The sequence below is a fragment of the Rhinolophus sinicus genome, linkage group LG05, assembly GCF_036562045.2.
Source record: "Rhinolophus sinicus isolate RSC01 linkage group LG05, ASM3656204v1, whole genome shotgun sequence".
Classification (NCBI taxonomy): Eukaryota; Metazoa; Chordata; class Mammalia; order Chiroptera; family Rhinolophidae; genus Rhinolophus; species Rhinolophus sinicus.
Window position 1 is genome coordinate 76,334,773 of NC_133755.1, and position 12,771 is coordinate 76,347,543.

At 60.5% G+C, this 12,771-nt stretch overlaps 1 protein-coding gene across 6 annotated transcripts; it reads right to left on the reverse strand.

Annotated features, from left to right (window-relative positions):
* Nucleotides 1-725: 725 nt before the first annotated feature.
* On the reverse strand, nt 726-10,756 carry SEMA4C (semaphorin 4C). 6 transcript variants are annotated; one of them, XM_074332563.1, is made up of 15 exons: nt 10,529-10,756; nt 7,797-7,945; nt 6,198-6,346; nt 5,802-5,864; nt 5,523-5,621; nt 5,340-5,436; nt 5,103-5,219; nt 4,867-5,018; nt 4,603-4,778; nt 4,185-4,329; nt 3,879-4,101; nt 3,655-3,767; nt 2,718-2,875; nt 2,561-2,631; nt 726-2,431 (listed from the first exon to the last, which is right to left on the reverse strand). In XM_074332563.1, the coding sequence occupies exons 2-15, from the start codon at nt 7,903-7,905 to the stop codon at nt 1,599-1,601; spliced, it is 2,505 nt and encodes an 834-aa protein (XP_074188664.1). In that variant the 5' UTR covers nt 7,906-7,945; nt 10,529-10,756; the 3' UTR covers nt 726-1,598. The 6 variants fall into 6 exon arrangements, with proteins under 6 accessions (XP_074188664.1, XP_074188663.1, XP_019572065.1 ...); XM_074332562.1 differs by having other exon boundaries at nt 7,797-7,942; nt 10,529-10,547; XM_019716506.2 differs by lacking the exon at nt 10,529-10,756 and adding an exon at nt 9,875-10,097 and having other exon boundaries at nt 7,797-7,942.
* Between the last annotated feature and the right edge of the window lie 2,015 nt (nt 10,757-12,771).

Below are 12,771 nucleotides of genomic sequence, written 5' to 3' on the forward strand. Positions count from 1 at the left end.
AATATTGGGGAACTGTGTTTTTCCAGGGCCCATCAGCTCCAAGTCAAATTGTTGTCCTTCAATCTAGTTGTGGAGGGCGCAGCTCACTGGCCTATGTGGGAATCGAATGCCGGCAACCCTGTTGTTAAGAGCTCAGGCTCTAACCAACTGAGCCATCTGGCCACCCCCTGGGCCATTTTTCTTAAAACTATCTGAGCCCTGTACCTCTCCTCCCATTAGACACTGGCTTGGTGCATGCTGGGTGGCCCTGGGGAAAGTTCCATGTCCCTGTAGCTGAAGCACTCAAGACTGACATTACTGGAGGGTAGAAGGTTGATCTTCCTCCTAACTTATAATAGTTGGAAGCCCCGGCCTCACATCCAGTCCACAACCTTAAGCTGCCTCCAGGAAGTTCCTTCCACCCTCACTCCCACTTCTCCTTCCCAGAGTTCTGGGAAGCCAGTTCCTCTATGGCTTTGACTCCCAATGCCCCCCCAGCCCTTTGGCCAGTAGCCAAGGCAGGCTCCCAAGAGGCTGTGGCCCTGGTCTAGTTCCCAGCTCCACAGCCACCACGGTGGGAAAACACAAGCCTGGGCTGTCCCACTATGGAGGGACACAGGCAGGCGGGGACCACAAAAGGGGTGTCTGCTTAGGACTATGGGGAGGTGGGTCTGGACCAGCCTTACTCAACCCAGGGAGTCTTCCCTCTTGGCACCCAGAGGTTTTTAGCCCAAATGTCTCATCTGTCAGTTTCATTTTCTCCATTTTATTTGTCAATATAAAAATACTCAAATATTTACAACAAATAAATATGTGGGGACACAATAAGTTACACTGTTAGGAGCCCTCCTCCAGGGCTGGGAGAGGACATGCCATATCCACAGCATGCCCACCCTCTCTCCCCTCCCAGCCTTGTGCAGAGGGCAAGTATAAAATACCACTGAACCCCAGGGCCAAGTGGGAGGCCCCTCCCACCCTTTCCCCCCAACACACAGGAGGCTCCATCTCCCTCCCCCCAACCCTGAAAACATTCACAACCCTAAGGGCAGGGCTAGGCCCACTCCAGAGCCCTGCACCGCCCCCCAGGAGCACAGCACCCTGCCCAGCCCACCCCCATATGTACATCGCTGCCCCTCCCTGTGGACAGGTGGGGGTAGGAGAGGCAAAGAGATCTGACCCCTTCCCCTTCATAGCTCCAATGACTCACCAGGAGGATCCCAGGCCAAGGGAAGACTGACAGAAAATAGGAAGGCTGTCCAACATGCCCACGTGCACAGGCACGCACACACATGGGTACACACACGCATACATGCATACACACACACACACATACACACACGTCCGACTTCTGCCTTGCAGTTTTGGCTGCTGGGGTCCCAGTGTCCGTGATTCACAGCCCCTCATAGAGAGGAGAAAGGCGCCTTCTGGGTGTCTGGTGCCCTGGTAAGTCATACCGAGTGGCAGTGCCCATGCTGAGCAGAGCAGGTCCTCATGGCTGGGCAGGGTCTGTCCCAGCAGAGCAGGTGCCCACGCCATGTCCCTGAGGTAGCTGGTGCCTGTGCAAAACAGGGAGCCGCGGCTCCCAGGCTGCCCTGCCGACGTGAGGTGGCAGGGTCCCCTCATACCGAGGATTCCTCGGGGTTGGAGTCCGGCAGGGGCTGGCGCTGCTGCAGTTTGCGCCTCAGTTCGTCCGCCAGCTCGGGCAGGGGGTGCCCCAGCCCCACACCACGGTCCTCACCGCCTAGCTGCAAGCGCACGTAACCGTTGGCGTTTGAGTTCCGCCCACCCCCCAGGTGAAGCCGAGTTGGGGACGGCAGGGGCTGCCCGGGGATGCCAGGAGGCGGAGAAGGGGGTCCGGCCCCGGGCTGGCATCGGGCATGTCCGGGCACAATTTTGAGCGAGCCATCTGAGTAGTAGTAACCAACAGGGTCCCAGAGTTTCTCATCAGTTTCAGGGCCAGGCCGGAAAGGGGGACTGGTGGGCTCCTTGGGCAGCTCCAGAGGGTACACCAGGGTCCTTTCAGCCGCCTTGGCGCCTTTCTCCAGCTCTTCCCGCAGCCGCCGGCGCAGTGACAAAACGAGCAGCAACAGTACCAGGCACACGGCCCCCAGGGCCACCACAGCCAGCCACACCAGTCCCAGGTTTTCCAGGGGTGCCCGGGCCTCCAGGGTCACTGATGGGCCTGCCACCACAGCCACCAGGTAGCCTTCGGCAGCCAGCCGTGCCCCCTGCTCCTCTGAAAAGCAGTGGTAGGCCCCAGCATGGCGGGGCTGGGCGGCCATCACAACCAGGGCCTGTAGTCGAGCATCATAGAGGAAGGAGCCGGGCTGTTCTGCGGGCAGGTCCCGGCCCCCAAAAGTCCAGCGGGCATGGGCAAGGTTGGAAGAGAGGCGGCAGGGCAGCACCAGGTCTGTGCCTGCCACCACCGTGATGTTTTTGGACGTGAGCCTGACTGCAGCGGCAGAGAGAGGAGAGGGAGCAGAGTTAGCGCAGGAGACCCAGGGCCAAGGGGAGATGCAGACACTTCAGCTCCGACCCAGGGCCCATCCCCCTAGGAGGGGGATGAAAAAAACCAGCTCACCTTTCTTACTGCCTCGAAAGTTACAGATGCCCGAGGTGTCTGAGACTGTCACGTGCTGGATCAGCAAGGAACTGGTTGGGAAACAGGGTCCATTCAGCACCCCAGTCCAACCGCCCGCCCGCCCTCCTGGTCCTAGCACGAGCAGAGCCCCACTCACCCAGAGTGGCCACCAACAGCCACACAGCGGCTGGTGTTGACACTCCAGGCACAATAGGGGTCCCGGGCGAGGACGCAGTCCGCGCAGGAGCGGTACTTCATGCAGTCAGCCAGGGGCAGCTGCACCAGCTGCGAGCGGGAGCCTGCAAACAGCAACCTCTGCAAGGGATGGAGGCACAGGAAGGTCAGCCAGGCCAGGACATACCCCGGGTGCAGCTCGCACTCCTACCGGGGAGCACAGGACAAAAGGGGCCAAGAGAAGGGAGGCCTGAGGACGCATGGAGGGCTCATTACAAGCTAGATGCCATCCTGAGCACCTTGTAGCCGTGACCTGCTTAGAAGGAATAGCAGTCCTGTGAGGCTGAGATAATCGCAGGCATGCACAGCTCACTGCAGTACAAACAGTGTAGGAAGTACTTTTTCTGCGAGGCCCGCCAGCCGTCACAATAGCACCAACATAGCATAAGGCGTTTTCCTGTTTGCATGGTGATTGCCAATCTGTCTTTCTTCAACCAGACTTTCTGCCATTATTTCATGTTCTGGGGAACCATCTGAGCTACAACAGTTGGTAACAGGCGAGCCCATGAAAGTTGAGGGTGCTGAGACAAGCCAGAGAGGGTAAGATGCTAGCAGCAGCACCTCAGGGAAGCAGGAAGGCACAGGGGTCGGGACTGGGGGGCAATGGGGCATCGTGAGGGCACCATAAACAAGCAGCCCGAGGCCCGGCCCAACCTCGAGGGTTCTCAAGGAGCAGCTGCCACAGCCAGGTTCTGCGAACGCTGCCCTGCAGGGACCTGGCTATATAAGACCTGCGGAGTGCTGCCATTTCCTGAAACTCAAGCAAAGCCAGGTGTGCTCGAGTGCCTGCCAGCCCAATACAGACAAAACAGAAGACCGGGGACAGTGAGGGACAGCAGCGGGTGGGCCCTGACCACTACCTTGCTCCGGGACAGGACCAGGCTTTCTACGGGCTCCTGGTCAAACACCTGCAGCTCCTCGATCAGGTGAACCCAAGGCCCCAAACTCACAGCCTTGAGCAGCCAGCCGTCTCCTGTGGGGGTTGGGGAAGGACAGTGTCAACGAGGGCATGGGGGCCCTGTCTCGGGCACACAGGCCCTCAATGCAGCCTCCAGGAGCCAGGCCCGCACACACACGTGCCTACCCGTGCCGATGAACAGCACTGTATAGGTGGCTCCATCCAGCCCCATGATGCGGTCAGCCACGAGGTGGGTGAAGTTGGTGTCCTTCTTCACAAGCAGGGGCCGGCCCCAGCGAGGCCTCACCTGCTCCTCCATCAGCGGGTGCTTCTTGATGAAGTTGAGGGTGTTGTCAGGCAGCTCCAGAGAACTGGTGTAGCCATGGCGACGGTGCCAGTTGTTGATGCACTAGAGGGCGGGGTTGGGGGGTAGAGCTGTCAGCCAGCGGGAGTGGCACTGAGGGCAGCATCACACCTTCCCCTAGGACTCACCGAACCCGGCCGCGGGCTGGGTACAGGGTCAGTGTAGCGGCCCCACTTCTGGGACTGCTCGCGGTACTCCTTGTAGGGACCCTCGAACACCCTCTGGATCTCTTCCAGCTGATACTCACAGACTGCTGACAAGTCCACGTCACCCCTGTCACAGCAAGGGAGGGAGCCCAAGGGTCAGGCTCGGTGCCCACTTTACCCCAGTTCAAGGCATGCAGGGGGAAGGAAGGGCCCAGCAGGAAGCAGTCATGGGCACACTCAATGGAATGGCAGCTGTAAGGTGCCCCCAGTGGGAGCACATGCCCAACATCCTGCTTCCAGACAACTGGCCACCTGGACTCCTGCAGAGGCCAGCACCCATAAACCACCTCTACCCCGTGGACCTGCTCCTCTGCATCCCAAGGAGTCCCGGCCAGCTCACCATCGTGCCCGAAAAACCGCAAAGAAGGTGGTGTTGTGCCAGGAGACATCCTGCAGGGTGTGCAGTGCCCGTAGCTGGTTGAAGTGGAGCTGCCAGTCAGGGGCCGAGCATACCAGCCGAGCCTTCAGGAACGTGGTCCACTTCTTCTGTAGGGTCCGTGCACCCCCCACATCTCCCTGGCAGATGGCAAGGGGACACTGGCGGTCAGCCCTGCCCAGCCCGGCCAGCAGGGCACCCAGCACTCACGGCCGCGGGCTTCTGTACCTTGCAGATGCGGGCCACACGGGCCACCACCTGCTCCGTGTAGCAGTCATACTCCACGGCCCGCTCGCTGAAGAAGAAGTAGACCTTGTCATCGTCGCCCGTGAAGCTCCCCAGGCTCTCAGGGACATAGGCAGAGCCGACAAAATGAGGTTCTGTGGGAAGGGGAGGAGGCTTAGCGAGGCCCTGGTGGTAACTCCCCCGCCCCAGCTCCCCCAGGCCCTATACCAGCTGCTCACCATTGAGCCAGAAGGCCAGGTACTCTGTCTTCATGGGGTGATGGGGCCCCATGTTACGCACGATAACAGGCTCCGTGCCCAGGAAATTATTGAGTGTGGCCGAGTACAGCTCGCCATCTACAAAGACAGAGGGTCAGCCAGGCCAGAAGGGAAGTGAATATACACTCATGCCACATGGCCCCAGATGGGAACGAGTCTTGGGGGACACCTCAGCCTGCAGCGGGGTCAGCCACTCACCCACAAGGAGGCCAGTATGGCCCTTAGCAGGGTCATAGGGACACTTTCCTTTCCCATCCTCAAACTCTCTGCGCTCCAAGGTGAAGGTGAGCATGTCCTGGAGTGGGGAAGAGGCAGTGAGAGTGTGCTGCAGAAGACGCGTATGCAGATGGGAGGAGGGCTGAGGGCGAGCACAGCACTCACCACATAGGTGCACTTGGGCTGGAAGGCGTAGGTGCCACACACGTACAGGTGGGACGCATTGTACGGCTGCAGGAAGCGGATGAAGTTGAAACACTCCGTCTGGGGAGAAAAATGGATCCAGGTAAAGGGTAAGGGCCTGGGACTGGGGACACAAGGACCAGGATGGGGACTCAGACCAGCACTGAAACGAAGGGAGCCCAGGGCAGAGAGCGTGTACCATGAGGCCCAGCCAGGGGGAGGAACTGTGGCCCTGCCCGCCCCTTATCCATGAGCACCCACCTGGTTGCTCTTCCCTTTCTGGATGCACTCAGACTTCTTCTCCGTGGGTGCCTCCCATGAGATCTGGGGACAGGGAGGGGACATGTCAGCAACATCACAGGTACACTCTGAATATGTGCACAGCATGGCCTGTGGCAGCAGCATGGGACACCAAGCAACATTCCATGCTCCCCACGCTCTGGGAGTTTATTTCAGAAGAGGACACAGACCCCAGAAGGCCCCATGGCAGCAGAACCCAGTAAGTGCTGCAGACAGGGGGAAGGTAGCTTTGACTCTGCGGAGAGGGCGGGCGTTGCAGACCAGCAACATTCCCACAGGGGAGGACGTGGGGTGGGGGGCAGCCCCTCGGCACTGCCTGTCACCTATATGTGTGCCTCCCACTCTCCCACCTCTCACCACTCCTTGCAGCTCCAGAGCCTCCATGCTGAAGGCAAACAGGGCCTCGCGGGCCCCCACGTACAGGAGTCCAGTCTGCTCAGTCAGGGTCAGTGTCAGGAAGTCCTGGATGCCCGTTTGGGAGAACCGCCGTGCCACTGTGGCCAGCTCTGCAGGGACAAGGCGGGAGTGAGCACGGCTGTGGATGGGCAGCCTTCCTGCGGCTCCAGACACCCCCCCACCCCGGAATCAGCCTTCCTCTATACAATGTTCTCCTGGGTCTAATCATCCCTATTCCCCATATTAGGGCCAGCACCCCACAGGCAGTGCAGCCCAGCTGCCTGACTGGCAATAAAGGGCATTTCCTGAATCACTGCCTGGCTCTGACAGCTCCCCCAGGCCTCCCTGGGCTTTCCCAGCCTGGGAGGAGGCGCATCTGGGCTGTGAGGAGGAAGGAAGGATATCTCAGCCACAGCTTCCGGCCAGAGGAAGCCATCAGACTGATGGTTCTCACTCAGGGTCAGCAGCACCTCTGGCTGCAGAGCTGGGCACTTCCCCCTCCCAGCTTCCTCAGTTGCCGCTTCCTTCTTTGCCCTGCTGCCCGCATGAGGGTCCAGCCGGGCCCTGGCCCCAGATCTAGGAGGGCAGGACGCACAGCAGTTGTAAGCACTCCTTGTCTTAGAAAATTTTCCACGCCAGCCGGACCTAGACAAATCCAGGCTGCACGGCTGGCCACTGGGACAAGCAGGGATGGCAGGGGAAACCGGAGGCTGGGACCAGAGATGGCACTAAAGCCTGGGGGCTGGGAAGCCTCGGTGGCATTCACCAGGCAGGGCACTACAACATTTATATAGTCACAGGATCCCTATGTCAGCCCCTGAAATAGTTGCCTACCTGTCCTCAGGGTCCCCCTAAACTAGCCTTAGTCTTTGGAGCCAACGATGGGCCCAGACACAGGCCAGCAAAGGAAAGCTTCATTAGCACCTGAGTGCGGCCTGTGGGAGCTGAGCTCATCCCAGGTCCCAGAGTGCAGGGCATGATACAAACACCTGACATCACTTCTTCAACAGGCGTGTTTGCACAGGAAGGGCTGTCAGGTCCACTGTCCCCCCACATGAGCATGTACACCTATACATACCCATCCAAGGCCACCAAAGGCACGAGTGTCAGGGCAGAAGGGGGTCCATTAGAGTTGATAAGGGGGTTCTTGGGCACAGAGTTAGTAAGACTTGGGGGGGGAGGGGACACCCTTGGCTCTCCACATATCCTGGCTCAGGTTTCTCTCACTGGTCTTTCAGTGCGAGGGACAATTCTAAGAGTGAAGCGTGGTGACAGTGATGCAGAATGGTCCCTGTCCTTTGCAAAACGAGGGCAGCCAGGTCCTCAGCATCAGAAGCAGGGATAGCCTAGGTCCTGAGCTGGACGATCAGTTCTGGGTCCTTGGGTCCACTCACTCACACTTTTTAGAAAGCTGGGTCCCATGCATCGACGGGACTCCATCCTGACAGCAGAATAAAGCTGGCAGACTCTGGGGGCAACTCCTTAGCATCTTCCCCCAGCAGCGCCTGCTGGCCTCCCGCTCTCCACACTGGTCTGTCTCCTCCAACTTCAGACACTCACCCCCAGAAGATATCGTCTTCCGGGGTACCAGGTTCCACCACACCTCAGCCCCGATGCCCAGGCCCCACAGCCCCACTGCCAGCAGCCAGACAGCCCAGTGTGGGGCCATGGCACACGCCTCGGCTATAAGCTCCAGGCCAGCTGCCCTGCTGGGGGAAAAGAAAGGGTCAGAATCAGAGCCAGAGGAACAGACAGGAAGGGAGCCCACACAGGCCCAAGCCAGGAGGCAATGACAGGACATTAGACCTGATCAGGCCTCTGCAGGAGCCCAGGGATTCTCCCCTTGCCCCTGTCCTTGGAGCAGAGACCTAGTCCCCTCCCACACCTGGCCTCAACCCCCAGCGCCTCCAAAGGACCATGGGGTCTCTCTAAGGAGAGAGGGGGAGAAGCTGAGTCAGCTGTAGGAGTGGACACTTAGAGAAACCTTTTCTGGCCTCCAAGCCCTCCCCCACTCCCTCTCAACAGGAAGTTGTTTAAGAAAATAAAAAGGGGACCCCTCCCCCACACTCAGGCCTGACAAATTCGAGGATTTCTTAAAATAACCTCTGGAAGCAAGACTTGCCCCCACAGGGGCTCCAACCAGCCCAAGGCCTAATTCTGGGAGGTGAACGCCTTAGCAGGGTGAGGGGGCCAACTGGTGGGTGGGCGGTGGGGGTACCTGATGCAGCAGTCGGGGGTGGGGGGGGGGGGGGTCCTGCCCCAGTTTCTCCCCTCCCCCAGCGCAAACAATAGCCAGGAAAAGACCGTAACCCTGGTCCACACCAGCAGGGCAGAACTGGGCCAGGAGCCGAAGGGGCCCAGCTTCCCGAGGTCCCTTTGTTGCCCAAGAAGGGAGGCAGGAAGTGGGTAGGATGGGCGTGGAAGTGACCAGGGCCTCGTCCGTTTCTCGCACCGCCTCTGAGGGATACTGGCTCTCAGGCTGGGGGTAGCGGGACAGGATTCCCGCTGGTCCGATCCGGGATCCCCCCCCCTGGCGGCGCCCTCAGGCGGAGTGTGGGGAGCCCCGGACGGGGGCGGGAGGGGATTCCTCCTAAACCGAGGGGCCGCCCCGCGCAGGTTCTGACGAGCCTTCCAGCTTGAGGATCGCGCCCCCGGCCCAGCCTGGACAGGCCCATCTGGGTTCATTTCCGCCGCTCCAGCCCTCCAAGGCCCAACACAGACACACAGAAGCCGGGGTCCTGCTCACCCCAAAACAAAAGGTCCCCGCCAAGACCCCGTCCCTGCCCCCCGCCCCGTTCTCCCCTCCCCCAGCTCCGGGGATTTGAACGCAAACAAAGCAGAGGCGCAGGGAGCGTGGCGGAGCCCGGCCTGCGTACGCCCCCTGTCGGCCCAGGACCCAGCGCGGGAAGGGCGCGGGGGCTGGGGACAGGCTCACCCCCACTAGTCCCAACACCTCCCCAGCACTCCCTTTGCCCCTTACCCCAGGCCCGGCCGGACCCCGCGGCGCACTCCAATCTGGCGGCACAGCGACGCCCCCACCCCCAGCTCCTCCCAGAGCAGTGGAAACCGGACGGTCCCGGGATGGGTGGAGGGGTGCGGGATGTCCCAGCGGTAGCCCCCAACCCTTGCCCACCCCGAGTGGCGGCTGCAGGGCGAGTGCTCCAGCCGAGGATGGGGCGGTCGGCTGGGCTTGGGAGCTGGCTTTCCAGGACAACCCGCCTCCCAAGCGGAACGGGCGGGGGGCCACGGCGGGGAAATCCGATCCCACAACATCGGCCTAGGTCCAAGCCCGCCCCAAACTTTCCGTCGGGGGTGGGGGAGCCGGGGGCAGCTCCCGGGCCTGGAGAGGATCCCGGCCGCGGACCCGACAGGATGAGGGACCCTGTCTCCTTAGCCCCGGTCCCCCAACCAGTCCCCGCCTCCAGACCCCCAGGCTGCGGGCAGTGCTCGCCTCGCACCGAGCCCCCGCGGGGGGCGCAGGAAGGATCTCGGACGATCAGCTGTCCCCCGCTGCCCCTCCTTGCGCCCTCAGACCCTGTCCCTCGAGCGTGCGGCGGCCCCTGCGCGAATCGGGGGACAAAGCAGCGTCTCCCCGGAGCCCAGCGGCTCCCGCCCCGCGTCGCGCTGGCCTCACTCACCTCCTCCTCGCCGCCGGAGTCCCTGGACGCCGCCCTCGCGTTTGGCTCCGACCCCAGGCCACCCCCACCCGCCCGCGCGCGCCTCCTCAGCGGCCGCGGTGCCACCTCCACTCGGTCCCGGCTCGGCTCGGCGCCCCTGGGCTCCGGATCCCCGCGCCACCGCGGCTGGCGCCGGTTCTTTCTCCAGCGATCGCCACTCCGCCCCTCCCCTGACGTTAAGGCCGGGGGCGGGACACGAAGGCCCGCCCAGGAGGGGGCTGCGACCCGCGGCGACCTGCCGGCCCCCGTTCCCCGCCCAGGGGCTCAGCCCTCCACCCCTGCCGGTTACGGCGTGGGAGGCACTCCGGCCATTGACGGGGAAAGAGGACTGACTCACCCAGTCTTTCCGAAGAGTCCCCCCTCGGGCCCACCGCGGCTGGGCAGCCGGACTCGGGAAGGGCTGAGGGGCCTCTGGGCGTACCAGAGTGGTCTGCCTTTTGGCCTCAAAGCCCACTGGCCCCTGCGGTCAGACTGGCACGGGCCACCCCAGCCAGTAAGACCCCTGCCTGTGGAGACACTGCCCGTTTCTCGCTCTCCAGGTACAGGGACCGGCTCAGCGCCCCTTGCTCAGCTCCTGATGAAGACCACCCTCTACCCCGAGGGCGCAGAGCCTACCCCCAGGAAATGACTCCTTCTGGTGCCACTGGAAGACTGAATAACAAGTGACATGAGCCCTGATGTTCAGATGAAAGGGGCTGAGGGCAGCCACGCTGAAGATCTACCACCTTCAGAACCGCCAGTCTCCGCCCACAGCCGCTCCTAGAAGAACCTGGGCGGTGCTGGGGTGTACTCCTTGCCAGCTGGTCCTCTGAGCTGGGCAGGTGGACCAAGGAACCCCAGGGAGTCCTCCCCACCGGCACCCAGAGACAGCTGCCACCTCCCCGCCAGGGGCAGAGGGCAGAGGCTGAGAGACAGGCCCCGAGGCTGATAGCTTTAAGGCCGCTGCAGCCCTGCCCGGGAGAAACACGTTAAGACCCAGTCAGCAGATCTGGATTATAAATTAGTCCGGACAGCAGCTTTTGTTCTTGGTGAAAACTTGGCATCTGAGAAGTAGAGCTACCAGAAGAGTAGTAGAGATAACTGGGGACACAGCCCAGTTTGGATACAGTAACAATTGGGTCTTTGCTGGTGCACATAAAGGCCCCTTCTCCCGCGCTGGCCAAAGCCACGTTTCCCATCTCCTTTCCACCAGACAAAAAGCTGTGGCCTGGGAGATAGAGGGCAAGCCAGTTAACTATTAGCATGAGGTGGGCAGCAGGCTCTCTGTCTGGCAGGGGGACGACACATGCGTGACCCCTGTAGGGGCAGACCCACTGTCTGTTTAGGTGGAGGTGACCAGATAGGCAGATCCCCTCACCTTCGTCCTATGCTGTAGACTTTGCAACCTGCTTTCACTATTTTTTCTTTCGCCCCACCCTTAGGCCCACCCTTGTAAGAATAAGTATTGTTTCTCCTACTTTGCAGAAAAAAATGAGTCTTAGAGAGACCTGCCCAAAGTCACAGATACTATAATAGCAAGGTCAGAATGTTAAATCAGGCCCTGGGACTCTCAATCCATCTTTCCACTATGTCATAGTACATCCTGACAACTTTTAGGCCCCAAAACGCTCCACTTCCTGTTGTTTCTCCTCACTTTTGAGCCCTACCCCCACCTAGGTGTGAGGGTTACCAGGCAGAGACTTGAGCTCCTGGCTTCACCTGCAAGATGGCCCCAGTGGAAAGTTTCAAAAGGTGGTTTGGTTTCACTGGCAGGGGCAGTCTTCCATACCTTACCCTGGGCTTCTGAGTTCTAGTGACAGACTCCAGGAGCCCTTCCCTCCCAAATGTGCCCCAAAGCTAAGGCTGCAGCTTCCCACACCCCTTTTCCACCTGAGCCCATTTCCTGCTGCATTCTGTTCATTTCCAGCACAGGCCTCTTCTGTGAGTGGCTGGGCAGGGGATAAGGTTTCCTGCATGACTACTTGCTCATGATTCATACTTTTTAGTCTAAGTACAATGGGTCTTAAATTAAGGGGGGGGAGACACCCCCCCCAAAAAAAAAAGTCTAGTTTATCAACCTCCCTGGGGTCTGTCTGGCATATTCTGTGGAAGGCACCCACCCTCAGCCTCAGGCCCTGACAGACCTTCCTATTTGCTCCATTTCCTCAACTGCTTGAGGCCAAGTCAAGGACAGTCAAAGGTGCTAAATGCCTTCCTGGCTTCTCTCCGGACCCACTGGCAGCTCAGGCTGTCCCCTAGAGATGGGTCCAGGAGTCAAAAGCCCCTCTCTCCCCCACACATCGGTCCTGTGCCGAGGTGGTCCTCCTGTGAGCTCCTTACCCCCTGAGGCAGCTTTTTGACAAGAGAGGCCAGGATTCGCACTGGGGTTCTCCAGTCAACACCACCTGGCCAGCTTCCTAGGGAGCCTAGAGCAGCTGTCAACCCACAGGGAGAAATGAGACCATCTGGGTCGGCTGTCCTTCTGAGGGCCTGGGGCCGAGGTCAGTGGGGACACAGGATAAAGACTTCCTCTCTACTTCCTCCTGAAGGAGAGTTATCAAAGCCACCCACCTGGGAAGCCTTTCCCTTCCCAGCCTCTCCCTGCCGCCATCACCAAAAGGAAGCAGGAAAACATCCGTCATCACAGCCCCGGATGCTGCTTTCCCAGGGGCTTCAATCAGGATATCCCTCTGCCTTTCCCAGGGGCTCAGATGGGGAAAGGACGAGTGGTGAGGTTGCCAGCACCACTGCCACATTCTGGGCCTAGAGGACGCTGTCTCTAACTGGTCCTAGACTAGTTTCAGATCTGGTCAGCTCCCAGCCAGTTCCAGAGTGGGCCCATTACACGTCCCAGGGGATGGTGTACGCCCTTGAGCGAC